General features: G+C 37.4%; 11 protein-coding genes across 11 annotated transcripts; 2 read left to right on the top strand and 9 right to left on the bottom strand.

Annotated features, from left to right (window-relative positions):
* Positions 1-975: 975 nt before the first annotated feature.
* Positions 976-2,551, bottom strand: RHIMIDRAFT_83318 (uncharacterized protein). The gene has a single exon (XM_023615764.1). The coding sequence runs from the start codon at positions 2,528-2,530 to the stop codon at positions 1,325-1,327; it is 1,206 nt and encodes a 401-aa protein (XP_023461597.1). The 5' UTR covers positions 2,531-2,551; the 3' UTR covers positions 976-1,324.
* A 978-nt stretch (positions 2,552-3,529) lies between these two features.
* On the bottom strand, positions 3,530-5,891 carry RHIMIDRAFT_295616 (HCP-like protein). The gene is made up of 4 exons (XM_023614201.1): positions 5,561-5,891; positions 5,007-5,495; positions 4,872-4,949; positions 3,530-4,821 (listed from the first exon to the last, which is right to left on the bottom strand). Exons 1-4 carry the CDS (start codon positions 5,732-5,734, stop codon positions 3,979-3,981), a joined length of 1,584 nt encoding a protein of 527 aa, XP_023461596.1. The 5' UTR covers positions 5,735-5,891; the 3' UTR covers positions 3,530-3,978.
* A 1,599-nt stretch (positions 5,892-7,490) lies between these two features.
* On the top strand, positions 7,491-8,794 carry RHIMIDRAFT_208786 (polygalacturonase; the record flags this gene model as incomplete). The annotated part of the gene is made up of 4 exons (XM_023607087.1): positions 7,491-7,861; positions 7,919-8,193; positions 8,240-8,576; positions 8,629-8,794. 4 exons carry the CDS (start codon positions 7,491-7,493, stop codon positions 8,792-8,794), a joined length of 1,149 nt encoding a protein of 382 aa, XP_023461595.1.
* Positions 8,795-8,932: 138 nt separating this feature from the next.
* Positions 8,933-10,332, top strand: RHIMIDRAFT_83224 (uncharacterized protein). The gene is made up of 4 exons (XM_023615762.1): positions 8,933-9,190; positions 9,246-9,281; positions 9,329-9,365; positions 9,418-10,332. The coding sequence occupies exons 1-4, from the start codon at positions 8,977-8,979 to the stop codon at positions 10,151-10,153; spliced, it is 1,023 nt and encodes a 340-aa protein (XP_023461594.1). The 5' UTR covers positions 8,933-8,976; the 3' UTR covers positions 10,154-10,332.
* RHIMIDRAFT_248267 (uncharacterized protein) lies at positions 10,150-10,891 on the bottom strand (the record flags this gene model as incomplete). Its single annotated transcript, XM_023610497.1, has 3 exons — positions 10,150-10,704; positions 10,761-10,805; positions 10,856-10,891. The coding sequence occupies 3 exons, from the start codon at positions 10,889-10,891 to the stop codon at positions 10,150-10,152; spliced, it is 636 nt and encodes a 211-aa protein (XP_023461593.1).
* A 250-nt stretch (positions 10,892-11,141) lies between these two features.
* On the bottom strand, positions 11,142-12,135 carry RHIMIDRAFT_286589 (Pkinase-domain-containing protein; the record flags this gene model as incomplete). The annotated part of the gene is made up of 3 exons (XM_023613392.1): positions 11,142-11,563; positions 11,617-11,996; positions 12,041-12,135. The coding sequence occupies 3 exons, from the start codon at positions 12,133-12,135 to the stop codon at positions 11,142-11,144; spliced, it is 897 nt and encodes a 298-aa protein (XP_023461592.1).
* An 83-nt stretch (positions 12,136-12,218) lies between these two features.
* RHIMIDRAFT_83238 (PBD-domain-containing protein) lies at positions 12,219-13,642 on the bottom strand. The gene is made up of 4 exons (XM_023615763.1): positions 13,395-13,642; positions 13,007-13,345; positions 12,766-12,959; positions 12,219-12,702 (listed from the first exon to the last, which is right to left on the bottom strand). The coding sequence occupies exons 1-4, from the start codon at positions 13,516-13,518 to the stop codon at positions 12,484-12,486; spliced, it is 876 nt and encodes a 291-aa protein (XP_023461591.1). The 5' UTR covers positions 13,519-13,642; the 3' UTR covers positions 12,219-12,483.
* Positions 13,643-14,223: 581 nt separating this feature from the next.
* Positions 14,224-18,255, bottom strand: RHIMIDRAFT_208817 (uncharacterized protein; the record flags this gene model as incomplete). Its single annotated transcript, XM_023607090.1, has 9 exons — positions 14,224-14,805; positions 14,858-15,036; positions 15,088-16,110; positions 16,156-16,533; positions 16,591-16,638; positions 16,689-17,250; positions 17,304-17,606; positions 17,660-17,999; positions 18,050-18,255. 9 exons carry the CDS (start codon positions 18,253-18,255, stop codon positions 14,224-14,226), a joined length of 3,621 nt encoding a protein of 1,206 aa, XP_023461590.1.
* Positions 18,256-18,603: 348 nt separating this feature from the next.
* On the bottom strand, positions 18,604-20,410 carry RHIMIDRAFT_271167 (Rho GTPase activation protein). Its single transcript, XM_023612235.1, has 9 exons — positions 20,265-20,410; positions 20,114-20,201; positions 20,041-20,058; positions 19,879-19,986; positions 19,744-19,830; positions 19,415-19,692; positions 19,282-19,359; positions 19,101-19,226; positions 18,604-19,054 (listed from the first exon to the last, which is right to left on the bottom strand). Exons 1-9 carry the CDS (start codon positions 20,341-20,343, stop codon positions 18,714-18,716), a joined length of 1,203 nt encoding a protein of 400 aa, XP_023461589.1. The 5' UTR covers positions 20,344-20,410; the 3' UTR covers positions 18,604-18,713.
* Positions 20,411-20,497: 87 nt separating this feature from the next.
* Positions 20,498-22,709, bottom strand: RHIMIDRAFT_208785 (lactate permease; the record flags this gene model as incomplete). The annotated part of the gene is made up of 9 exons (XM_023607086.1): positions 20,498-21,179; positions 21,234-21,327; positions 21,376-21,622; positions 21,679-21,749; positions 21,796-21,992; positions 22,045-22,102; positions 22,164-22,294; positions 22,353-22,466; positions 22,516-22,709. 9 exons carry the CDS (start codon positions 22,707-22,709, stop codon positions 20,498-20,500), a joined length of 1,788 nt encoding a protein of 595 aa, XP_023461588.1.
* A 362-nt stretch (positions 22,710-23,071) lies between these two features.
* On the bottom strand, positions 23,072-24,922 carry RHIMIDRAFT_220346 (MFS general substrate transporter). The gene is made up of 6 exons (XM_023607408.1): positions 24,657-24,922; positions 24,539-24,602; positions 24,314-24,483; positions 24,067-24,261; positions 23,503-24,009; positions 23,072-23,427 (listed from the first exon to the last, which is right to left on the bottom strand). Exons 1-6 carry the CDS (start codon positions 24,838-24,840, stop codon positions 23,171-23,173), a joined length of 1,377 nt encoding a protein of 458 aa, XP_023461587.1. The 5' UTR covers positions 24,841-24,922; the 3' UTR covers positions 23,072-23,170.
* Between the last annotated feature and the right edge of the window lie 1,555 nt (positions 24,923-26,477).

Raw genomic sequence — 26,477 nt, 5'->3', positions numbered from 1 at the left:
TGCTGTCCTAGGGAAACGGGACAATGAAGAATGTTTATCCTACCTGCGCCACGATTTCATTTCTCGTGACATTTATTAACAAAAATGCAGTGTCAATGTCATCAGTGTTCATAAATGTTTATTGCCAAGCACTTGTCAGATGACTCTTTTTTATATTTGCCTAATAAACATGTAAAAAAGAAAAGCCACAGCAAGTAGCATGCTTACAAAAATGACCTATAATTAGTTGCTTAAATAGTTATGCATGAAGAAGAAGAGTTCAATCGTATTTATAGAATGGACATCATGAATAACTTGCAAAACTGTCTTTCATATTTCTAAAAATGTATATATTTATTTAGCAAATACCTGTCTAGTATACTTGAGTCACGAAAGAGAAACATTTACCTTTTCGTTCTGTCAACAAGCCTGTTGTGCCAAGTCTATATGCTTTATACTAACACTTTTTAGTTATTTGCGCCATTTATTAGTAAGCATTAGCCTGTCATATGATCATACATGAGCAAGAAGAGAGGGCGGGAATATTAAAAAAGTGCTTGTACTATCATTATGCATTATCAAGTAACTATCCCCTTCTTCTTGCATCACCCTAGAAATTACGCATATGGTTACTGCAATATAAAGTTAGCATAATAAACTATATTATTCAATGTCAAACTATTAAATGATTTATTTATTCAAAAATATTAAATATATATATGTATATATGTAAGTAAGCCATAACAAAACAACAATAAACAAGCAAAGAAAGAAAAGGAGGGAGGGGAATAAAATGAATACAGCTAAGCGTGTATACTAATTGTAATAATAATAATAATAATATATATATATAATATATACACACAAAGTTATAACAAGACAACATCTGACGGTTTAACAAAAACACCTCGATTTGGTGATGTGGTGAAATATCGTTTACCATCTATGGAACCGTCATTGGTACCGACTATACAATGGCGTAAATAAACTATATATGGTATTTTTTGATTTTTGATTCATTACCTCTTCTATCCAGTTCAATACCCAACATGTATTCAGCATGCTTAGATCGTTCACCTTCTTTGATTGGTATTTTACCAACATAAGCTATTGTACCAGTCGTGATAATCGGTCTATTGAGCAGTTGCACTTTTTGGCCAATCTTAAAATGTTGACCAAATAAGAGAAAGGAAAAACGTGTGCGTATTAATTTGATATTCCAGCCGAATGCTTGGTGGTATGACTTTCTTTTATTCTCTTGTGTGCTGGTATTTTGTTTTCGTCTAATATCTTCCTGATCTGTTGTCAGCACACTAGGATGTATGGCGAGATCTATATACATAAATTAATCAAATGTAAAAAGTAAAATAAAGCCATTAGTACCTTGAGATAGTGAATCAATAACACTCTTGTCTATTAGATTTAACTTTCTCATTGTAAACAAATTGGCGCCAATGTATTTAACCACTTTATCTTTAGCCATCTGCAATATTGATTTCACTCGACTTGAGTTTTGAACTGTATCTCTGCACATCAGATGCTTGACAATGCCTTTATAGAGTAAAGAGGCATTCCGTTCATTCATTTGACTATCAAGCACAATGGATATCACGTATATTAAAAAGTCAAATGAATAGATAACTCCGTCAACACAGGAGAGTAATTTAGGATATTTTGTACAGTAAAAGTCAAAATCATTTGCCAAAAGATGAGATCCTGTTTTGACTACTTTGTTGATCGTCATTTCTAGTAATGTCGTATCAAACTCGTTCTTCTTTTTTTCAAGTAACTGTTCAGCTAAAAAGCAACCATAGAGTGACTCAATTGCATTATTTTTGTTCACATGATTAAGTAAGCCATTTTCTAAATATTCATGGAGGGATTCCATTTCTGGATTCTGCGTGAGCAATAATACCATAGAGCGACTAGACCAAAATGTGGGGAGAGCCTTTTCGGGATCTTGTGTCAACAGTTTCACAATCGCTAGAGTCATCTTGCTCAGACGGATATCATCTTGTTGATTAGGACCAGTAAATGATAAAAGGAGAGGAACAACCAAAACGCAGTTCTCACAGTAGCAGTTGAAGCCATGCGTCAAATGGGTTGTGATATGTTGCTCAATGGTGATACACAATTGTTCCATACCGAGATAGTCTGCTGCGAGATACAATGACTGAATTAACTCTAAATCTTTATCGTCATGTTCGAGAAGTAACGTTTTGGTATACATATAATAGAGAACAGCATCTAATACTGAAGCACTGAACATTCCACGGGGTAAGAATACAATGGATGCCTCTGCTTCTTGAAATTGACTGTTGAAAATAGAGTTGAAATAATTGGAGTTGGCTCTTAGAACGTCTTTATGGCACGACCATCGAATCTTTTCAGGAACAGAGGAGAAACTGTCTGTAGATGATTCGGCAGCTGTCGGACTTGAACTGTTGCTTACTGCATATATACTTGGATTGCTATTATTAGATTCCGGGGTTAAAGCCAAGATAACGTTGGGCGGCGACGTATCTATAGAATCAATAGAGTACTTTCGCATATTAAAGAGAAAGAGAAAAATAAAGAAAAATAAAGAAGAATAAAAGAAGAATAAATAATAAAAAAAAAAAACCATGTTATATTTTTTTCATGAATCTGCGCGCAAGTTGAATTTAAGGTTATACAAACACTTTAACTTTGCTGTCCGAGCCGCAAGCATTACACTTGGATGGCATGAAGCAAAGACTGGAGTATATAAAAAGTGGCATGTTACAATGGAACCAAACTGCAGGTTATGTGCATTATTATCCTTTCACTTTTGATACAATGTAGATCTTTTTTTTTTATAAATCACTTTTTATAGCTTAAATTGCTCATCTGAATTCAAATAAAGAAATGAGCCATTATAAGATTTACAATTGTGTATTTCATTTTCTTCAATTTGTATTACACCAGCCCAAACAAAATATGATTTAGAAATATGATTTATTGAGGCTCAGTAAGAAAGGATGAGACAAATAAAGGAGTTCCCAGCAAAAAAACAAAAAAAAAAAACATCCTTTTACGGTCATTCCCAGTCTTATATGCTTATTCGTCCACGTATTCCATTTTGGGTAACTTGAACAAAACAATCACGCTGCTATCAAGTGTCATAAACAAAGAATAGTTACAAGATGTTTGAAATACTGTTTTGATTATGTACCAATATCATGGCTTTTATTTTCTCTGAAAGTACTATCTGTCGTGATTGCCCATCTTGTGATACCTGATGACAGTAACTATTGGTAGATCCATAAATGTAATAAACAAACGGGAAACGATAGAGTCATAATCTCTCTCTCTTTTTTTTACTCTACGGAACTCTCTGAGCCGTCAAACACTAGTATGTCTATGCATAATTGATTATATTAATCATCATAATTAAAAATGCGTTATATCCTTTTTTTCAAACAATATATCTAAAAGTTTATATCTAGCGTTGCTCAGAGATAAGGATTTATATATTGAATATATATTGTAAAATTGACAGGAAATGGCGCCGAAAAGGCAATCGGGTGAACACGATATGATACTTGTATGTCCTCCCTCCTATCTCATGCTTTTAATCTTTTGAACAGAACGGCCGCAGTCATTTCCGGGGGCTGTCGTGTTTGATCATTGATCATACGTATATTTCTTTTTGGAAATGACACAGAAGCATTAAAATCTGTTTATAAAAATATGCTTTCTTGAGCAAATAAGTCTAAAGAAAAAGGAAACGAGGCAAATAATATATGCTTGCATAAAACAATTCTCTCTCAGATGCTGTAATGCCACTCTAATTTTTATCATTAGGCATAAACTCTAAAATAGAATAACGTCAATAGTCAAGGTCATGTGCCTGCTCTTATTTTAAAGAGGACCGTCTTTTTCGGATCATTCGCCTTTATTGGCATCGAATCCGTAATTCTTGTCTACAGCCTGGGGAAGAGTAAAGAAAGCAGCAAAGATGAATCATATTTTTTTTCTTTATTGACCCTTTTTCCCTCTTGTGTACAAAAACCATGCCACGCCGGCAACTGCGGCTATAGCACCTAATGCCACAATAGCACCAATAACATCGTCATTATTCTTGCCGCTACTCGATCTCTTTGCTCTTTTGGCTCTCTTCTTTTTCTTCTTTTCACTTGCATCAACAGCATCTTTTTCTTTTTTCTCTTCCTTTGTAGCATCCCAATCAATGATCTTTACCCCTTCAGGAACAACTAATGTATTGGTAGTGTCTAGTTTAATAGCTCTACCAAACCATTTGCCGGCTGTCCAAACATCGCGTTCAACGCCCATACCATTAGCATACAATATACCAATGTTATAGCATGCCTGTGCATGACCAAGCAGAGCAGCTTCCTTCCAGTAGCGAATAGCCAAATCAGGGTTAGGATCTACTACGGTAGTAGAATGAATTGACTGTCCCTCTGGATGAGATCCATACAAGTAAATTAAGCCTGTTTGAAATGCTGAGCTACAGAAATATTTTTCATCACGCGTGTGAGGTGCGTGATTGCGTAACTTGGACCTGGGAATGTGATCTTGATCTAGTACTGAAAAATCGACATCAATTCTAGGCGCTGTGATTGTCATACAACGGTTATAATAATAAAGAGCACTTTGGTAATCCTTTTCGATATCTGCCTCGGGTAAACCGCTTCCATAGGTTGTTCCAACAACATAACATGCAAAAGGATCGGGTCCATTACTGATATTTGTTCCAAGCTCCTTTTCAACACAATCAGCAGCCTTCTTGTACCATTCGAATGCTTTCTTGCTATCTTTCTCGGGCACTGTCTTTGCAACTGTTGTCTCTTTATTTATCTATAAACGCATTGTAGTTTATTTCTACATGGGTCATTATCGCTTCTTACCTCATATAATCCTGCAACCTTGAGCATTGAAGCCGTATGACCCCTTTCAGCTGCCGATAGATAATAACTGAGTGCTTTCTATAAAGAGGTTAAATGAGGGAGATTATGATATTGCGCTTTTTCTTTTTTACTTACCACAAGATCACCCATACGCACTTCAAACCATTGAGCTAGCAAATAAGATGATGTAATATCAAGAGTATTTGACTCATGATGTGGACCTGAAACAGGCACAACCCACTCTATTGTATCATCCTCCTTCTCCAAGTGAATAGTCAAGACTCTATACTTTGTTTTTTGTAAATGAGGTGGGGTCGACACAGAAGGTGGCGTATGCAATAAGACAGGTGAAGCAGGCTGCGACGCTTCAGCTTCAGACATAGGAGGTGAAGAGCCCAAGGCACCTGTCTGTGCAATCAAGTCTGACATTTCTGATAGTCCTGTATCCACTGCCTCAGGCAAGATCATGGATGAATTGGGTGAATGATTAGGTGAAGACATGAATGCATAAGAAGAAGCAATAGACAGACTGGGTGAAGCTGTCAAAGAAGAAAATGGTGACATGGAATTCTTTTCCAACTGCCATAGTGATTCAAAGTGATTAATGGGTTGATATAACTTGGCCTAAAACATAATCATTAGCTTCAAAAAGGAGAGAAACAATACTTTTGAATATTTGACAAACGTACTTGAAAGACAGGCTCTTGTCCTTTTAGTCCTGCCTTGACATAGTATCTCTCAATTTTGATCTCCAAATCTTTGGCCTTGGAAGAGTCGGGAACAAGAAATGTAATTGTTACTTGATCTCTGCTTTGACTCCAAATGTAAGTGTTTGTTTGTAGTTGCTCGTCATTGTCCGTCATTGCTCTTGTGACAATTACAACAAAGTGTATGTGCACAGTTTGTGACCCTTTGAGATGAGATTAAATATATTGAATTAGAAAAAGTCACAATATTCATTTTAAGCTAGTAATACGCCGCATTATGTAATATTCTTGAACCTGTATAGAAAACACGACCTGTTGGCTATTATATCACTAATAGTCATGAATAATGATATATAAGTAAAAACGAATCGATTAATAAATACAATGCATTGCCCTTTAAATATACAAACACATGTACTTTATAACTTTTTCTCAGAAAATGATAAACAGGCTGCCATCAAAAAGAAAAAATGGTAAAAGAGGATATTACAAAATGAATTTATTAGAGAAAAACAATATATTTTGAACAAAAGACATGTAAAAGCATCAATAACGTGTTGATTCACATTTTATTATTTTTTATACATTTAAAGAGAGGCTCAACTACTGCAAGCAAACTAGTAAAAGGTAAGATCTAATAAAAATTAGCACATCTACTCTAATTCCCCCCCCCATTTCTCTCTCTCTGGTGTATTTAATATAAGTTAAAGAAGCAAATGTGTTGATTTTTATTTCTTTTTACGCGAATTTGAAAAAAAGCAAGATAGAAAAAAAAAAACTTCGAAACTTGCCTTGTAATAAAATACGTCGATATATATATCATGCTTTACTATTCACAATTCATTCAATTGCAAATAAACAGTAAAGCAGAGTTTTAAGCTCGGTGCTTACGCGGGTTATTACTCATATTGTCAAAAACTCCCTTTATCTAACTTGATAAGGTGTAATAATGAGCTGATGTCAAAAAGTCAGAAAAATAAAGTTACCCTGCTTTTCAATGACAACATTGTGAAGAATACAGAAAAATAAAGTTACAGTAATTAAACATGACTTTATTAAAAATGAAAATAAAAGCTTTATCGTTCACCTCCGCAAGATCCAAAGCATAGATTCCATTCATTAATTGAAGCATTTCAAAAGCAACATACAATTTGCTTTTGTTAGTAAGTTGTCCAAAGTATATATAATCAGTAGTTGGATATAAACTGTATAATCTATCCCCTCCTTTTTTTTTACAAGATTGATAAAAGTACAGGGTTTGCCTCGGAATGATAAAGATTTCTACTTTTTCAAGACTCAGAACCCAGAAAATCAAAACGTGGATTATGGACACAATCCAGAACTATCTTGATCTTGCTTTGCAATATCATACAAGTAAGAAAGGGCTTCTGTTTTATAATATTATACAAGATTATTAATCATCTTTTCCTAGTCTTTTATCTCTCAATCATTCTGAACATATCTACTTGTTCAATTCCATAATATGTCGAGAGTGATCAATGCCGCGATTGTTTGAACAAATTCTGTGTCAATGTATATTTGATTGTGTAACTTACTGTAACGCCGTTGCTGCATGTAAACCGTAGCTTTATATGCCCATTGCTTGCTTATACGTGCAATTTGCAGCCATTGCCTTGAGCTGTCTTGTGCCTTTTCAATTATACGATGCCTTTATGTACCTTTGTATCCTTTATCTTGCTCCTATAACGTATTCTGTAATATGTGAGTACGATAGCAAACACATGCACTCACAAATAATTAATTATTAATATATATTTCACTTGTATACTGATTCATTCTCAGACATCTACTGTCAACAGTTATCTGATTTCTTCTATAGCAGAATTCAATATAAAAGGAGGACACATATTCTTTATCTTTTTTCAGAATCAATCTCGTTTTATATTCCATCATGGTTCAATTCGCCTCTTTGACTACTTCTATTGCAACTATCTTGTTGTTCTCTCTTGGCTTTAACGAAGTGGCTGCTGGAAAGACATGTGTTGTTGCCAAGAGCAAATCTGACGACGCCGTTACTATTACTCAAGCATTCAACAATTGTAAGACAGGCGGTACAGTCTATTTCCCAAAGGGCAACACTTACTACCTCAAGAGTATGGTCTCTATCTCTGGTGTTAAGAATGTCAATGTCAATTTTGCTGGTCAACTTGTCTTGCCTCCTTATGATAGCAAGTTCAAGGGCAAGGAATCATATATTGAAATCAAGGGTGACAACATTCACTGGTCCGGTGGAGGAACCATCACTGGCAATGGCCAAGCCTGGTAAAAGATATTGATTACCTTCATTTTTTCTCGACTAATCAAATGAGAAAACAATAGGTACGACAAGCAGGATCATACCGCCCCTACTGTTCTTCGTATCAAGGCCACTAATTCTGTCTTTGGTAATTTCAAGATCTACAATGCTCCTAGAGCTCATATGGCCTTGACCAGTGCCAACAATGTTGTTCTTGAAAATATCTATCTTCATACCGTCTCCTCAAGCAAGAACCCTGCCAAGAACACTGATGCTTTAGATGTTTCTTCTTCTAGCAACATTGTCTTTAGAAACTCTGAGCTCAACGTTGGCGATGACTGTACTGCTATTAATGGAGGTAAGTGCATTGTAAGTAAACACATGGCTTGCTTTAACAATCTCAGGTGTCAACAATATCACCTTATCTCACATCACCTGTAACGGTGGTCATGGTTTCAGCGTTGGTTCTCTTGGTAAAGGTGGCAAGACTGAATACGTCAAGACTGTTCGTGTTTTGAACAGCGTCTGTAACAACTGTCAAAATGGTGTCAGAATCAAGACATGGCCTGGCGGCAAGGGTGCCGTTCAAGATGTCAGTTATAGAAATGTTGAGCTCAACAATGTTGAAAATCCAATTATCATCACTACTCATTACTGTGACAAGAATCAAATGTCTTATTGTACCAAGAATAAGGATACTTCTTTGTCTATTAGTCATGTTGCATTCCACAACATTCATGGGTAAGTGATTTTTTTTAGTATCCGTATTATATCTAACACAGTGCTTGCTCAGATCTGCTGCTAATGTCAATCACCCCATTGTCAGCATTGACTGCTCTGCAAAGGCACCATGCTCTTACGTCACTTTAGATCAAATCAATATCAAGAAGGCCAGCAAGACCACCAAGAACGTCTGTAACAACGTGTCCAACTCTAAAAAGATTTCTTACTGTGCCTAAGTTCATTCCCATAAACTCGTTATTATCAATAAACACTTTACTTTTTATCATATATAAAATAGCTTTACACTATCACAATACACGTGTAACCAACAGACAATAAATTTGATGTTCTACAACAACAACTATTTATAACCTGTTTTGGCAGGCTGCCTTTCCTTTTACTTCTATTTCATAAACTAATGGCGCCAATGGTAGAAACCAACAAATCACGAACAACAACCTTGAAAAAACTTGCAAAATGGACTCCTTCTTCAAACACTTCTTTTAATAAAAAGGGTATCGCCAGCCCATTAAGTCCCGACGCACCATTTGTTCCTGTGCATTATGATCAGTTACAACAAGGTTCTTTATATATCATAAAAATTAAACAAGTGAGTCTCGCTCTTTTTGAAGGTAAAGAAATAAACATGAAAAAAAAGGAGGGTGCGTCTAATAGTAGCATGTATAGGATGGAATGATGATATGTGCTGCTTTTCGATTCTTCGTAAGATATAGGTATATGTAGAGAGAGGATTATTAATTATGATTTAGGTTCCGAGGTAGAGCCTATGCGATGGTCAGAAGCAAGGTAATTATATATATATAAGAAAAGCACAGTAGCTAAAGCATTAATTGTATAGACAGCTGCCAGGTGATTTTGACATATATGACGCATTTGATGAGTGTGGAAATCCGCCCATTCATCTATGGAGTAGATATTTGAAAACAAATGTTCCAAGCAATTGGTTCTATATGTTTGAAGAAGCAAGACTGAAACAACGTGCATGGTTTAGAGAACATGATGAATATATCCGACAGACCACAACGACCGAACAAGGACGAGACGTTCATTCTTCTTTATCCAATACAGACGTGTCCACCATGCTGTTGAGTCCACAGGAAAGCATTGTTTCTTCAGTGGTTGCATCAACCAATATTGTTGATCCTGGCATCCTGCACGAGGACACTTCTTTCACACCTACATCGCCTACGTTTGCAGATGGTGAGTCGGTAACCAGGCAAGCATCTACTCCATCTTCGCTCGTGATCGATAGGGAACAGATTCGCCGACACTTGGCGCCAGGCCAAGCGAGCGTGCTCAACAGACAATCCTCTGCTGTCGTAGGCTTACCAAACATAAACAGCACTATCAGTCAGACATCTAGCAAACGTGACGTGGAAAGTACGACTGTGGCAGAAGAAAGTAGAGTCGACAGGCTTGATCTCCAAGAGTATTCTGCCCAGCTTGACTTTCCTCATGACTCAGACCAATTCTCCATTCGATCTGATCTTCCAGGCAGCAGCAGTCCATCACTATCCATTCCTCCTTCAAAATCACGTAGTCGGCCGTCGATGAAAAAGATTATATGGAATTAAACCATTTTATTTAATGCTTCTACAATCCTCCACCTTCTCATTTCTTTTGCTACAGGAAGAAAATAGTTTATCAGATGATGTAGTTGCTCCTTTGATGTCACTCGATATTTTGCATCTGACAGTAGTGACATGAGTTTGGTTTCGTTATAAGGGCCTGATAACATCTGTCGTAGTATCGCTAGCTTTATTGGCCATAGATCGGGTGTGGGCTTTTTATCTGTTGGCTCTGGAAGTGAAACCAGACGAGGTCGTTTATGTGTCAAAGACTGGAGCTCTTCGGGTTCACTTTCATCAGATACGGCCCGTTTAAGTGTTTTGGGTTTAGTCTCATTGTCATTGTTATCGATTATCTTGGCTATGATAGGTACATTGGGTAAAATTGTCTCTGGAACACTAGGAAGTTCTGGTATAGAAGGGGTTCTGCTTGTTGTTGTTGTAATAGTAGCTGTCTCGGTTGGTCCATCCCAAAATACTGTTTTTAGATTATCCAATACTTCCATTAACTCATTACGCTGCACATCAAAGATGTTGTCGCACAAGTGTTTAATTGACTATAATGAATGTTTGAGAAATGACATCAAAGGACATGCTTTTTTTTTTGTTTTACTTTATCAGGTGCACTGGCATCAATGAGTCCAAATGTGTCCATAAACTATAAAAGTTAGTAAACATGCAAAGACACATTGAAAATTATTGCTTTACCTCTGATAAAGAAGGCAATGTTGATTCACTCATCATTTTATTATTATAGAGGGAAAGAAGAAAAAAAAAAAAGAGAAAAAATTTACAAAAAGGTACGAGTAAAGGGAATACATGTATGTACTTTTCTTTAAAACATATTCAAAACAAACATCCTTCAATAAGAAGAAGTAATAATCAAAGAAAAGAGAGAAAAAAAAAGAGACAACCATGTAGTTTACAGTGTTTCTTTTTTGTTTTCCAATTACAATACAAATTAACTGATAATATAATAGATAAAGAAAAAGATTTAGTCGTCTCGTCTTGCTGCATCACGAGCTGCTTTGATAAGAGGTGCAAGTGAAGGCAAAGGATCGGCTAATTGTAAGAAGGGATGCTTTAACATTTCTGATGCAGATGGTCTTCGATCAACTTCGACTTCTAAGCATTTAGCTAAAAAGTCTCTAAAAATAGGTGAAAGTGCTTCAGGGTTTTGTAGTTTAGGTGTTCCATTGTTGGCAATCAAATAAAGAGCACGAAGAGGATTTTCGTTCAGATAAGGAGGTTCGCCTTCTACCATTTCAATAGCCATGATACCAAGTGACCAAATGTCTACTTTAGGTCCGTATTCTTTCCTAGTTACTACCTCTGGTGCCATCCAGTAAGGTGTGCCTACCATTGTTGTACGTTTTGATTGCATTTCATTCAATTGAGCACAGAAGCCGAAATCAGCTATGATAAAGATATGAGACGTTGTATCACCACAGAGTAAATAGAGAACTTACTTAATTTAATATCACCATAGAGACTCAAAAGAATATTGTCACTCTTAATATCACGATGAATAACCCCCTTTGAATGTAAATGTTGAAGACCTTCCAATACTTCATAACAAACAGCAGCTATCTGTCCTTCCATCATCATGTTGTTTGTTACCACGTCTGTAAGTGAACCACCTTCCATGTATTCCATAATAACCCATAAATCACCACGCCACAGATACGAGTCGATAAAGTTGACGATATTTTTGTGCTTTGATTCCTTCATGACAAGGATTTCGTTGATAATCAATTCTTTCTTGGGTTGTTGTTCAAGATTCATCTGTTTGATAGCCACAGGATAATCACTTCCTTCGGTATAAGCAATATAGACACCACCAGAGGCACTATAGTAATATGAGTATATACAACAGTAATAAACTTTTCTTACCCTTGACCAATCTTTTTCATATTTTTGTATACCAAAGTAGGATCAGCCTCGATACAGATGGTTTTTAATTTTGCAATCACTTCACTATCCTTCATAGCATGCTTTTTTTCCTTTACACGTTGTTTGACAGTACCAGGTTGTCCTGTGAGTTGGGATGGAGCAGGTTTGTTATTATTATTATTATTATTTTCTTCTCGTCTATCTCGTTGTTTAGCACTTAGTTTTCTCTTGATATCATAATCTCTTGCGGCGTGTGAACTACTTGTGTTGGTACTGCTTTTGGACATCAATCTCTCTTGTTGCTTTAATTGCTGTAATTGAAGTTGTCTTTGATACAATTGTTGATGATATACTATAAAGAATATTAACAATAACTCTCCTTTTGTTTTTTGTTTACTTACATTGTTCATCCATCAATCGTTCGGGTGCACTCGTTTTCTAATTCAACAAACCATGTGTGTGAATAGAGTATAAACACTGGATATATATAGTCTTACCTTGTATTCAGGCAATACAGGAAGTATTTGTTCATTAACATGGTCATTGTAATCTTGCTGAAGAATATCACGATCATTAATTGCATGCGCTCTTTCCATTTTATGGTAAACAGATTCATCATGGTCCCTGTTCTCTTGATAGAAGCCGATGGCATCCAAGACAGCCTATACATGTATATTATTATTGTTATTATTATTACTACTACTATTAAAATTTATTTTTCTTACCTGAGGATTTTGGTATTGTTCTCGTTTAGTGATGCCACTGTATTGAAGTAATGTTTGCCATTCTTGAGGTAAACCAGTAAATTCACCTGTACTAGCATCAAATCCAACATGTGTAACATGCTTTGCGTTATAAGGGCCTGATATTTCCATTTCTTTTTCTTGATCATTAGATTGCTTGTCTTTATTTAGCAAGTCTACATTAATAAGGTGAGTATGTAAGAGGATACAGAATTTTGTTTACCATTAAAGCTTCCAACAAACTTATCAAAGACACCTTTAAACGTTGTTCTATCTCTTGGTTTTCCTAATGCACCACTAGGCAAGTCTTTAAGAGGAAATGGTTGTGGAGAATCATCACTTTTGGGACTAGATGACTGTGGAGAATATTTCAATTGAAGGTTTTGAGTGGTTGAAGTAGGGAGAGGAGGAGGAGAAGGTGATTGCTTTCGATGGTGTCCTTTACCAACTGAATTAGATCTATCGCGCTTTGAGGATAATGTCCTTGATAGGAATGAACTCGGTTTATTGTTTGGACTTGTAGTCTCATTATTTTCCATTGATATATGCTTATGATGACGGCCTAGATATCATTCAATAAAAATGATGTGTATTAATATATAATAACTAACCTAATTCTTTCTCGGAGAATATATCGGGTGTCGTAGGTGCACTCTCTGATGACCGAATGTTTAGTTTGTGCAGATGACTTGAAAGCGATCTGGAAAGTCCATTTGGATTACTTGGTGAAGACATCTTTAATCAATAGCTTTTTTTTTCCAAGAGAGGAGAGATATAAAGAGAAGCTAAAGAAGGGGGAGAAAAAAGGGGGAAAGGGAAGTTATGAATAAAAAGTACGAAAAATGACCAAAAGAGATAAAAAGCGAGGAAAATAAAAAAAGAAAGAAAAAAAAAGAGGAGGGGGAATCTCTTCGTTATTACTTCACTTGACTTTCTGTGAAACATTTTTATTTTCTAAATTTGTATCTCAGTTAACCACTGAGCTTAATGAATAATTTCAACTTGAACATGAACTTCACCATTGCCTGAAGGTGAAAGTGGAAGCCAGCCATCAAATGGTTTACCTTCATTCACATAATTTGCTATATTTATGCTTGCTTCTCCAATGTCAACATCTGCCAATGTATTATGGTCCCTTACTACAAGTTCAAGGACAGATGAGCCAAAGACTTTGGTAGTAAACGTTTCGTTCCTGTTATATATAGTTTAGACACCGTTTCCATAGAAATATACTTTACTTACCATTCTGGTTGACATGTCTTTTTGATATACTTTGTCTTGTGAAGCGTATGTCGGCCGAGACGAACTCGACAGTAAGGATCACTTGTCTTGTCCCGATTCATTCCTTTTAATCCTCTGGCACCAATCAATGTTACCTTAACATTAACATTTCCTGTGCGACAAAAAAAAAGTAAGCAAACTGGTTCTTTCTTAATACTATCACTCACTTTCTTCAGCCATCGATCTACGTCCTGAGGTTGATTCAGATGAAGTGATAGATCCAATCACACTCTGTTGTAATTCTTGTGTATTCAATGTGTGTTGTTCACTGATAGGACCGGTAGAGCTCGTAGGACTCACAGGACCTACACTGGCTTCAGATGCCTTCTTGTTGTGACCACCAATTTTGCCAAAGCCACGACCAATAGCACCAATACCTCCATTGATCGCACCTCCAACCATTCTTGTGCCACCACCAACAAGTTTAGTTCCTCCTGTCAAGACCTTGCCACCTGCACCCACACCAAGACCGACGACATCACCAGCAATATTTGTACCGGAACTTAAAAAGCGTGTGGTTGATCCAATGAGAGAAGTGCCTTCACGCTTGCGTGCAAGCAATTGAGGCTCCCATTTCATTCTCAACACAATCCTACCTCCCGTCAAGGGCACATCGACCTCTTTGGCTGTAAATGATTCTAAATCATCAATGGGAATAACTCCTTCTGCAAGTAATTCATCAGATCCAATTTGATCCCAATCGAATATGCGAACAGAGAATTTAGCCTCCGTACGGCGTAACTAGAACAAAGATCGTATCAGCCCACGTTCTTGTTTAGAACAAGTCACTTACCACAGGAACAGTAAATTTCTCATCTTTAAAGACAACATTCAATTGCTTCTTGTATGTCTCTGTCTTGTATACCTTTTGTCCGTTGAGGCTAAAGACGGCATAGGGATCACTTGTGCCTGATTTATCTGCTGCTTTTAAACCAGAGGCAGATACCACGACGACTGTTAGATTGCCTTGATCTGTTTAAAAGATATCAGTTTCTGTTTGTGAAGTAACTATATTTCACTTACTTTCTAAACTTTCGCTACGATCTAATTTGAATCGAACTACAGGCGTAAACTTGAAACTCAAGTGAATCTTGCCTTCTGCACATCCCAGCAGTCGATACTCCTTGCTCTTGTCTTCTTCAAATGATCCATTCATAATCTCTTTCACGATATCTCGTACGGTGCTTGTGAAGAATCCAATACGCTCTTCTCCTTTATCGTCCGGTTTGCGAACATTAAGAACAAGACGAGAAAACTCCATTTCCTTCACAAAGGCATCACCTGTTTCATTAAAGTACAGTCGATCACCTTTCTGCTGGCTTGTACGGTATTGAGCATCGTTTGAGTCGACGAGTATTTCAGCAATGGCCTTTGTTTTGCTAGGTAACTGAATTTGATGAATCGTGACTGAAAGAACGCCGGATTCGTAAGATAACAAGTCGATCTTTTTATCTGCCGTATAATGAATGATCTCTCCATTAAGATCTTTTTCCACAACATCTTGCTCAGGCAATGTCGCTTTGGGAGCATCTACCTTTTCAGCGTCCATTTCTTCTTTCTTGCCTTCCTTGACTTTCTTGTCTTCTTTTTCTTCATCAGTGGCTTGCTTGGCCAAGGCAAGTGTAGGGAAGAAAGAAGCTTCATAGTTCAGCTGTCCTCTGCCTGTCTTTCTCTCATGACTGATCAATTCTACTGTTCGCTTTATGGCTGGAAGTGCTTCATACACGACTTGATCGTTTTCGTCCTTCTTTTCAGCAACAATGTCCTTAATCAAGAGTTCGCACATACCAAGGAACTTGTCCTTTTGAACGTCATTCCAATCCATAACCTCAAGCAGCAAGTCTTCTCGCATGGAGTGAATAGGCACATATAAGGCCGTATCCCACACAGGATCCAAGTTGTCTAATACAGCCTCAGTTTGCCCACGAGGTTGCATTCCCGACATCACCCGGACATAAGGGTCAGATTTACCACCCGTCAGGGCTTCTACGTTCTTAAGACCCTTGGCATGGTTCATCTTGACACGAACAACACCAATAGGGGGTTCTATAGTGAATTAGTTTAGCAGCACAAGTAATAAGAATCACTTACGGTAGCGGCCATGATTCAAAGTAGCGGAGAATCCGATCAGAGGAACAGGTTTCCAAGTCATGTCGAGATGAATCTTGCCTGTACCGTCCTTGAGGTTCCACCAGTCGTTCTTTTCATTCACAAGCTGATTCTCCATGTCGATCAAACTGGAGGTCCATCGACCGAGGACAGTGTCTTCACCGAAATCAATGCTGTTTTTAATAATGACGTCGATGTTCATGTTGGCTTTATCCATCACAAACAACTCGACGTACTTGTTCCATCGTGGATTTGAACTGCGCTTGAATATGTGCGTACGAAGTTTCTCTTGTCCGTTGACCTTGACGATCGCATACGCATTGACATCGCTCGAGTTGGAACCAATGACAGGAAGAGCACCTACGACAGGAAGACCACCGACAACAGGTAATCCGCCCTTCTTTTGTTTGCCAGTACCACCGAGTTCTTTACAGTCTTGAATGTAAAATCGAAGGATACCGCTGCCTATAAAAAAAATAAATAATTTTGGATATAGAAAAGAGAAAACACATTACTTGATTCTGCAGGAGGAATAACAGTACCGTCTTCTTTCTTTTCAGGCTTTGAAACAGGAAAGTAGCAGACATCAGCCTTGATTTCACCTACAGGCTTACCACTACGAAGAAGCACCAGATTCAAACCTTCAATAGCGTTTTGATTTTCCTTGACCTCTTGTAAATCAAGAGTGGCTATACCTACTTCAGCGTCATTTCGACCTGTATTGCGGTCCATGACTCGGAATAGGAGAGGATCATTGAGATTGTTGAGTAGTAAGAAGTGAGTTTCATTCCATTTGGGGTTATTACTGTTTTCTATAGCGGCAGAACGAGCCAGTTCAGGGTTATGCGCGTTACCAACATGGAAGGCACAGTAAGGGTCAAGAGATCCAAACATATCATTGGGTTTGAGCCCATTAGCAGAATAAAGGGTAACAGCCAGCACACCATTGGCGGCTTCTAAATCAACGCCTCCACTCATCATGGCAGCCACATCTAGAGTAAAGACATTGGGTGCGTACATCATGGGTCCTAGATTGGCATGAACTTGATCCTGAATGAATGTTTGTAAACCAGGGATCTAATATAAAAGATTAAAAAAAAACAGAGAGAAATACATGTTTTCTTCTTTACATTGTTGATGTCAAAACCAAACGTTTCACCACCAACAGGCTTGAGAACATAGTCAAAATGAGGCTTTTCGAGAAAAGAGGCTTCTATTGTTTTAACGTGTGGCATTTCATTGAATAATTTGAGCTTGATTCGCATGTGTCCACTAAAAGCAATATCCTCGAGCAGTACGGGCATACCTGCTCCAAGCATACCTTTACCTACACGGATCGTCAGGACGATCTTTGGGTTCACCTTGGACTGAAGTTCACGCTCGGTCATGTCGAGTGTATCGTTTGGTATAAAAGAGAATTTCCAATCCATACACTAGTTATTTGCCATGTTAACCATATGGTATCAATATAATCATGTTTTCTTACAATCGTATCAGGAGCTGATCCTGTCAGCACCTTAACTCCGTCTACACGAGGAGCCTTTGTACCCAATGTGAAACTACTCATTCGGATTGAATCCAAAAAGGAAGGTGTGTTCTCGCTTAGGACAGCATCCACTTGACCAATGATCTGAGCAGACAAGGCAGGTTCAAAGATAAGCCAGAATCTATCCAAGAAGTGGTTCATCCAATTGACTGTTTCAGTATCTGTTTCCATGCGATTTAAACTGACTTGTCGTTGTATGTCATCCCGTGCGTTGCGTCGTGTACGTTTGATGGATGTTCGGTAATAAGTCGCTAATGTGACGAGGGTTAGTCCAATATTACTGCTTGTTACACAGACATACCAAAAAAAGCACCAACAATAAAACAAGACATCAGACCGAACCTTAATTTGATTAAGAGCCAAGTGAAAAAAATGGAAATAAAGACGACAGCACAATTATGATACCATTCCCCAAAATATTTCTCATTGATAAATTGAGCGATAAAGTCATTGATGTCGTCACCATTGGAGGTACGTGCACTTTGGAAGAGATCTTGAACTTGTTCTGCTGTACGTGTCTTGAGTAGTTCTGTCATGGCCTTTTCATCACCCGGATTAGGAAGACGTGAAAATCCTGTCCAGCCTACGCGATACCAGTCAGGAAGCTTATCTCGTATCGAATCACCTACAAAAGCGCCTGGCGCTTTAGATACATTGTTTTCCTTTTGTGCATTGGTTGATGACATGGAAGAAGTGGCTAGTGATGGTAATTGAGCGTGCGTCATTGCTTGTGCTTTCTTCTCTTCAGCAGGCATGTCCGGCTCAAACACGTGTACTTTGGCTCCTTCTTCCTTCAAGGCAGCGTTCACAGTTTCATGTAATTGTTTTGATTCATCATTGGCTACCTTTTCAGTAGATAAAGAAGGATCGTCCATGGTTTATAAAAGAAAAAAAAAAAGAAATAAAATGACGAGAGAAGTAAATTTTTATTTTTGTATTTTTTTTAAGTCAGCATGGAGCTTGTTTCAAATAAGGCATTTTTTTAAGCTGTCATTCAAAATATGTCTTGATTTTTGGCTATCAGGAGCTCAACAAGTGACATGCCCTGACTCATCTGCTTTAGATAGACGGTTGCATTTTCCAAGGCAGAGTGCTGATTATCTGGTACATTCACATAGTTTCCACTCGTTACTTCTTCTGCTCGAATGATGTTGGGCGTAAAGACAACTGATAAATTGTGAATGTTCATCCTATTCCTGCTAGAATTTTCAGAAACTTCTTTTAAAAACTTGCATAAATAGCCCAAAAGTTGAAAATGAGCTGGTTTTTGATCATAATACTCTCTTAGACTCGCCTTTATTTTATCCAATGTATTTTGAGAGCATATACTGGCATCTATCTTGATATGTGAGTATCAGTGCATATGATCTTGCTTGCTTACCTGGCACTGGGCCCATTTTGTCACTAAAGCTTAAGCTTATCAAAGGCTCAGGAAGTTCTCTGATAAACACTTTCAAGAGTGCTGCTGGCACATCTATATCATATTGGCAAAGATCGACTTCTAGTCCTAAAATACAAACAATAAGAACAATTGGAGCTCCTATTTAACCTTATTGTTATACCTTGATTGTACGCTTTTTTCACTGATCGTAGTTCTTCACTGGAAGGTGATTTCCTAAAGATACCTTCCTTATCCATACCTATCCATCCCTGCCAGTGAGTAGCACATTATATGGTTACAGTATCCATAGTTACCATGTTTACGAATGTGATCTGTAATCTGTAACACTATTCTTGGAATATAACCATGGACATCCTTTCCTTCGATGCTTGCCAGTTCTTCCAGTGTTCGTCCGAATGCTAAAGATGTGGATGACGCACTATAACCAGTCAATGGAGATGCTTGATTCATGACTGGTAATTGACGATCATATTCGACAACACGTTGAGGTATAAACTTTGAATCCAACTTGATGTGAGCTGCTAATTGACTCAAACTGGACACATAATTTAATTTTCGTGCAAACTTCGGGCTAAGCACTGTATTAATACACACATGTATACATATCATACCATCCCTTTACCTGACAATTCTGTTTGCAAGATCAAATATGATACGATACATCCTTGTCAGATGAACGACATATAACGCTTTAAGATTTTTCTTGTATCTAAAAGAAATATCTGTTTATACCACGTTATATCAATTAAGCTCTTACTTTCTATCCAAAGAACGATAAGCCTTCAACAACCAAAACCAGCCGGGACGATATCTGGCGGGCGAAGAAAAGAAGACGAGAACGTAATCGTTTTCTACAAATTCATCTCTAATACAAACTGTCTTAATAGCCGCCTTTCTTTATACGAATAAGGTTACATACAATCTCGCCATAATAAAGCTGTATAAACAAATAAACATGATTTTCTTCTTTGCTTTTTATTTCTTTGACTTACGATAATATCAAATCATAATCATAAATGTCAGGATTAGGTAAATTGTCAGCACATAATACCAAGATGGGTCGACTTTCAGGGTCAAGGCCTAATGAAGAAAGAAGGGAGCAGTTTATAAAAGCTTATAGATAAAGCCTTATCCTTACGTTACCAGCCTCATAAATGATATTTAGGCCAGCAATGCCTTTAAATTCAGGACTCTGTGAAGAAAGTGCTGTTGCCTTGTACATTATTAAAAGGTGAAAAAAGGACAAAAAAGAAAAAAAAAAAATAAAGAGGCACATGATTATGTAGGCAGTCCTTATTTGTTTACAGCTTAAATGCAAACATGACTCTGTTATAACGTGTTTAATAAATAAATAAGATAATAATAGTAATATACAGTTAAGGTGGAATAATTCCAGGTATGCCATATTGTTGTACACAAGCCATGGCACCAACTAAGCATACCATAAAGACAGAATGAAAAATAGTGCGTCTTAGTACCCTACCCTCTTGACCTTGTAGTCCAATGGTCGATACACCTGTAGTTAAATTTTGTGGTGAAATCATTTTGGATGTAATTGCACCACTAGAGTTTGTGGATGCCATTAAGATAGCAGATAATCCAATTTCCTTTGCTGCTACAACTTGAAGATTACCAAAGAGTGAATTGGCCGAAGTATCGCTTCCAGATAAGAAACAAGCAAACCATCCTAACCAGGCTGAAAGAAAAGGAAACGCTCTGCCTACAGATGAAAGGGTCAAACCTATTGTGTAGGCAATACCAGAGTAATTGTAAAGATAAGCAAAAGCCATGATAAACGATACTGTGAGAATAGGCAAAAATAACTGCTTTGCTGTATCTCTAAGGGCCATCCAAAACACTCTAGGATGAGATCCATTCCATAATACAAGTGCACAGAATGGTATTGCCGAAACAAGGATGGCAGTTCCAGTAGCTAAGGGCTCAAATGTCCATATTGCATCGTATTTTTTCTGATAAAGAGTAAGGTACACTTCCTGGTGAAGGTGTGGCCAATGAACCAAGACTCTCCCATAGCTATTGACTTTGGCAAATGTCCACCTGATTATATATAAAAAGTCAATATTATTTCCTTTTTTGATTTTGATCTCTTACACAATAACGACAATGACAATGATTGTCCAGGGACTCCAAGCTAACAGGGTTTCTCTAAGATTTGGTTTTTGAATTTCCATACTTGGATGATCCTCTGTATTTTCGTGATGCGTAACCGTATGCTTGTTGCTTTGTATTGAACTTTCAGTCTGCTGGTTTACATCCTCAATCTGTTCCTTTTCTTCTTTGGGTTCTGTGCTTGAATGAATACTACCCATATGATGACTTTCTTCATCCGTACGAGTACGATCTGTTCCTATAAGCTTTGCATGATATTCTGGCCTATATTTGGGTTTCCAAAATTGAACAAAGGCAATCAGTGAGATTAGGGATACCAATCCAGCGATCAAATCAGGGAGCTCTGGACCCACTAAATTTGCAAAAATAGCCTATTAAACAAGACAAATGAGCTACCAAATCGAGTTGTATTTCTAAAAATATATACCTGTATCACTGCAAACGATAGCCCTGCTACTAATGCAGCTGGCCAGCATTCCAAGAACCCTGCACGGAATCCTAGAGAAATATAAGGTGATATACTTTATTATAAAATAAAACTTACCTGCATAAAAGATTAAAGCATAGGAAGGCAAAAACAGACTAAGCAGAGGTAACTGACGGCCCATCATGGCAGACAACTTCATAACAGGTAATCCTGTGATGGCAGCTAATGTTGTAACTGGAATACCTAAAGCGCCAAATGCGACAGGCGTTGTATCGAAAATCAGCGTATACGTCAGCGCATCTAGTGGATCAAATCTATTTTTGGTTAAGTTTCTTAAAGAACAAAAAAAGAAAAAGTTCTTTTTACCCTAACGACACCATCAATGAAGAACAAATGGCACCAGGAGTTCCAAATCCAGCAACACCTAACAAAAAAAGGGGGAATGATCAGTCATCATTATTATACTAGCAATTCCTTAATCAAACCTTCCAAGAGAGCACCAAAGCTATATCCAACAATAAGCAAGATGATACGCTTATCTGGAGGCGTATAAGTCAGCATCCATCGACGAAAGTATTCAAAAATTCCAGAGTAAACAGCGGTGTTATAAATAAACCTATTTTGGAATGATCAACACCCGTCCCGACGCGCTTTTATTATTTTGATGTTCATACATTGCATTCACTACTATCCACATAATAGGCCAATTTGCAAATACAATTCCATTGCCTATAGATTCGAACGCTTTTTGTGCTGGCATATGCCAAGCAAATATAGCAATGAATATACTATATAGCTGTATGAGTATCCAGATCAAACATGATGTAAAGATCTTACCAAACTACAAGTCCAGAGGCAGAAGAATAATGAGCAGGTACTTTGAAGATACCTAAGAGAACAAGAACGAGTAATAGTGGTATTAAGCCTACAAAGAATGACCCAACAAGACTGTTTCCAATAGGTGTTAATTCTTGGACGAATAGTCCAACAGTTTCACTCGCAGGAGGTGGACTTGGGATAATTGCGCTCATAAAGAAAGAGATACAAACAAAAAAGACAACCAAGCAGAATTTATATCCCTGAAAAATTATAAGTTGAAAAAGGAGTCATATGAACCTTCTTGGGTTGTGTGAGAAAGATTGATTATGACAATTTGGAAGATAACCTGGAGAGTAAATAACTAATAAAGTATAAGAAGAGAAGAAAAAAGATACGACGTTAAGCTACAAGCTCCATTCACATAAAATATACGATAGCTTTCTATTTACCAAACGCATATCTTATGCATAAAGTAGTAGAATAAATTCGGAATAATTTTTACAGCGGTTGCACACACAACTTGCTTATGCGTCTACTGCTCTGACACCCGAGATTTTCAGATTTCCCATGTGTACTTAAAATGACAGATGGTTTTTATTATGACTATTATTATTACTTGTATTACTATCAACTCTATTCACAGGACTATTACTAGAGTTATGTGATAAAATGATTAGAAAGCTACTGTTTGCTTATGTTCAGTTTGAATAACTGCTGGTTTTTCATCTTCAATGCTAAGTACATCCTTTTGATCAACAGCTGCTGGAATATCATCTGTATACTTGATCCACTTGCATCCAACGAGACTGTAAAACAATACGAAGCAGAAAGCAATGAGAGGAATAACGTATGATATATTGACATTGCTATGGTCATGCACAACTGCTTGGATAGGTGGGAGCACGGCACCTCCAGATACACCCATGATAACTAAATAAGTAAATAAAGTTAAAAGATAAAGTTCTAGAGTAGGACAAAGCGTGGAGAAGTTTCAAGAAAACTTACTTAATGCGGAACCGCGTTTATGATTTCTTCCCAGGTCCTTTGTGCCCAAAGCAAAGATCGTAGGGAACATGATACTTTCAAAGAATACGACTACCAAGAGAGCATAAGATGTCGCGGGGGTTTTCATTGCGATAACAAACACATCTGCAATAATAGCGCCGGTAGCAAAGATGGCCATGAGATGATCTGGACGGAATTTCTTCAAGAGAAGAGCAGACAAAAAGCGCCCAACTGTAAAGCAGGCCATACCCACGGATAGTATGATTGATCCTCTCGAATCTGGCATATGTCCCACTTCACTCGTATAGAACATAAACATGGAGGCCACTGATACTTGTGCGCCCACATACATAAATTGTGCGAGGGCCCCAAGAAGTAAATGTGGGGAATAAATGGAAGCCCGACGGATAATCTCGCCTGATGCTTCAGAATCTTGTGCCATGAGCGCCTCTTCGTCTACTTCGGGAATATTTACAAAGCAAAACAAGACTGCGATAGCAAATACACCTATCGAGTACACGTGTGAGGCTTGAGTATGGGATATTCTCATGTATACAATCTTACCACAAGCAACTCCAATATATGTCCACTTGACAGAATCCAAGCTTTTGGAGCCGGAATCTTCAGTTCCTCCAAAAAAGGCATAAGAAGCTACTATAGGAGCAATGGTACTTGCAAGCCCGTTGAATGCCTGTGCAGCATTGATTCTGAATGAAGCGCGCTCTCTTGAGCCGATGATGGCGATATATGTATTTGCACCTGCATTCCACCGAATTAAAATCCATATCTTTAACATTTTGTGATTCCTTACATGTCTCGAGCGTAGAGAGGCCCGAAGCAATGACAAAAAGAGAACCGACAAAACCGCCGAAACTAAGGTAGATTGCTGAAGGATAAAAGCAGAGAGCGCCAATAACATACAGTAGCAAACCAAATATCATGGCCCTTTTATACCCAAATCGCTTAGAGATCAAACTCGCTCTATACATATCATGGATTATAAGAAATGTTGAGTGCTAGAACTGTAATTACTTACGGAATACTCATGACAAAGTATGCTCCAAAGTAAGCCACTTGCATATAAGTACTTTGAGTAGTTGCTGTGAAAAAAAGATAAGTTACGGTTTATATTTTAATAATATCAATTGACTTACATATATCTAAAACATTTCTAAAGTGTTTATTAAGTGTATCTAGTAAGCCATAACTGAAGCCCCACAAGAAAAATAAAGTAGTAACGAGCACTCCAGGTAGGAGATAGCTTTGTCTCTTTATACTATTTGCCTCTGTGTCGCTTGTAGAATTATCATTGTTCTTGTTTAAAAATTTCTTGATCATGGTTTTAAAGTGGAAAGAGAAGCAAAGGATCCACTCCTTTTTATACAAGACTTAGTTTGCTAGAGCTCTCAGAGTGATTCGCCCAAGGTGCTGAATGTTTGAAACAAAACTTTGTGTAATGACTGAGTGTTAAGGCACTAGATCTTTTTTGATCTACAACTTTTATCTCTTTAGCTTTATTGAAAAGAAATACTCTCCATTTGTACGAAGGCTATACTTAAATAGCTTGCAGCTTTTGCTTATACCTATCAAAGCCATGGTCTTGATCACAAGCATGATCAACTGCTATACCTTTACTTTTATTTCCCCACTTCTTTTTCAATCATGTTTTGTCTACAAATATAAAGTTATGCATCTCATTTTGAATTTAAACGCATCACGACTTTAATTCGTTGGGACAGTTTCCCCATGTTTTCCAATTCTCCGCTGGTAACTTTTTATTAAATGGTTAATTTACGTAAGATGGGGACGAGGATGTGCATGTGACTCAAATTCCCAAACGTTATCTATTGTGGGATGACGTTCCGCAAGAGAATGATGGTAAACTCTACTGATAATCAACCCTTCATTATGCAGCAGAACATACGTTTCTGTATAAATCTGATCTGCTTTGGTTCATTTATATTACTGCCCTGTTTCAATAGCTTAATTATACCACTATGCCTTTGTGAAGAATAATTTATTTTCAACTAATTTGATTGGACTGGAGGCCTCCATAAAACACTGCTTTTTCCCGTCATTTCTGTAGTCGCAGGATTACAAAAATGGGAAGTTGTATTTACTTGGAAATCAGCCGCGGTTTTTTGGTCCCTTTAGCTCCCTTTGATTTTGACACATCTTACATTTTAAACTGCGCAATTAATTATTTTATGATGCCAATAGAATGTGCATGTAATAAAGCTAAAGAACGCAAATGCTAATACAAGAGAAGCGAAGCCTAAGCGTGACTACAATTTTACGATTACAAAGATAAGAACGGGTTCCTCAGACCGGCCTCTGAAAGGTTATGGGTGCACAGGAACTAAAAATATATGCAACGATATGATTTACAGCCTGAAAGGGGACATTAGTAATATTTTTTTTTTTTAAAAAAAAACAAGATAGCACGAAAATAATGCTCAACCGAGTAGCCTCGATGAAGAGTATAGGAAAAATTCATAATCGAGAATTAGTTGCTTACTCTGAAGTAGCTAGTAACACGATTGATTCATATATTGGAGGGGAGGGCTCAATATACCCAAATCAATACCACATTGATTTCTGAAGAACGAAGGTAAATTGTAGCTAAAAGAGCTCAGTTTCAGCTTTTAGACAATGATTAGCAAAACAGTATCCTTGGTCAAGTGTGCAGACAGGGAGTCAAATTGACATTGGTTCTAAGGAAAACCGGGTCCCTCCTGATGAACTTAGGTTTCATTTCAATATGAAATGCAGCCGCACCGTTGAGAAAGTGACCCTCTGCAAAAATGTCCATTACCTTGAGTACAGCCTTTACATCCTGCATCATTAGACGTAGTCGAAGGTCCCTACAAGCACTATCCAAAACAAAGAGAGTGACTGAACATTATCTTGGTTTCCTTAAGGTCATATGGGAAATTTTCCGCTGAAAAATTCAATCTCCAGTAAATGTTTTTTTT

Source organism: Rhizopus microsporus (assembly GCF_002708625.1).
Source record: "Rhizopus microsporus ATCC 52813 unplaced genomic scaffold scaffold_29, whole genome shotgun sequence".
Classification (NCBI taxonomy): domain Eukaryota; kingdom Fungi; phylum Mucoromycota; class Mucoromycetes; order Mucorales; family Rhizopodaceae; genus Rhizopus; species Rhizopus microsporus.
This window is presented reverse-complemented; position numbering and strand designations above follow the sequence as displayed.

What these genes read in the sequence shown, in the direction of transcription:
- RHIMIDRAFT_83318 (XM_023615764.1), bottom strand. Translation starts at nt 2,530, where the DNA reads ATGCGAAAGTACTCTATTGATTCTATAGATACGTCGCCGCCCAACGTT.
- RHIMIDRAFT_295616 (XM_023614201.1), bottom strand. Translation starts at nt 5,734, where the DNA reads ATGACGGACAATGACGAGCAACTACAAACAAACACTTACATTTGGAGT. An exon ending in TGCGTATGGGTGATCTTGTG is followed by an intron (nt 4,950 to 5,006) that starts GTAAGTAAAAAA and finishes ACCTCTTTATAG; the next exon opens with AAAGCACTCAGTTATTATCT. An exon ending in AGGTTGCAGGATTATATGAG is followed by an intron (nt 4,822 to 4,871) that starts GTAAGAAGCGAT and finishes ATGCGTTTATAG; the next exon opens with ATAAATAAAGAGACAACAGT.
- RHIMIDRAFT_83224 (XM_023615762.1), top strand. Translation starts at nt 8,977, where the DNA reads ATGGCGCCAATGGTAGAAACCAACAAATCACGAACAACAACCTTGAAA. An exon ending in GAGTCTCGCTCTTTTTGAAG is followed by an intron (nt 9,191 to 9,245) that starts GTAAAGAAATAA and finishes TAGCATGTATAG; the next exon opens with GATGGAATGATGATATGTGC. An exon ending in ATGCGATGGTCAGAAGCAAG is followed by an intron (nt 9,366 to 9,417) that starts GTAATTATATAT and finishes TTAATTGTATAG; the next exon opens with ACAGCTGCCAGGTGATTTTG.
- RHIMIDRAFT_83238 (XM_023615763.1), bottom strand. Translation starts at nt 13,518, where the DNA reads ATGTCTTCACCAAGTAATCCAAATGGACTTTCCAGATCGCTTTCAAGT. An exon ending in ATTCTCCGAGAAAGAATTAG is followed by an intron (nt 13,346 to 13,394) that starts GTTAGTTATTAT and finishes AATGATATCTAG; the next exon opens with GCCGTCATCATAAGCATATA. An exon ending in AACAATACCAAAATCCTCAG is followed by an intron (nt 12,703 to 12,765) that starts GTAAGAAAAATA and finishes ATACATGTATAG; the next exon opens with GCTGTCTTGGATGCCATCGG.
- RHIMIDRAFT_271167 (XM_023612235.1), bottom strand. Translation starts at nt 20,343, where the DNA reads ATGTACAAGGCAACAGCACTTTCTTCACAGAGTCCTGAATTTAAAGGC. An exon ending in AAATATCATTTATGAGGCTG is followed by an intron (nt 20,202 to 20,264) that starts GTAACGTAAGGA and finishes TTTCTTCATTAG; the next exon opens with GCCTTGACCCTGAAAGTCGA. An exon ending in AGATCACATTCGTAAACATG is followed by an intron (nt 19,360 to 19,414) that starts GTAACTATGGAT and finishes AGGGATGGATAG; the next exon opens with GTATGGATAAGGAAGGTATC.
- RHIMIDRAFT_220346 (XM_023607408.1), bottom strand. Translation starts at nt 24,840, where the DNA reads ATGATCAAGAAATTTTTAAACAAGAACAATGATAATTCTACAAGCGAC. An exon ending in TAGAAATGTTTTAGATATAT is followed by an intron (nt 24,603 to 24,656) that starts GTAAGTCAATTG and finishes TTTTTTTCACAG; the next exon opens with CAACTACTCAAAGTACTTAT. An exon ending in ATATATTGGAGTTGCTTGTG is followed by an intron (nt 24,010 to 24,066) that starts GTAAGATTGTAT and finishes TGTACTCGATAG; the next exon opens with GTGTATTTGCTATCGCAGTC.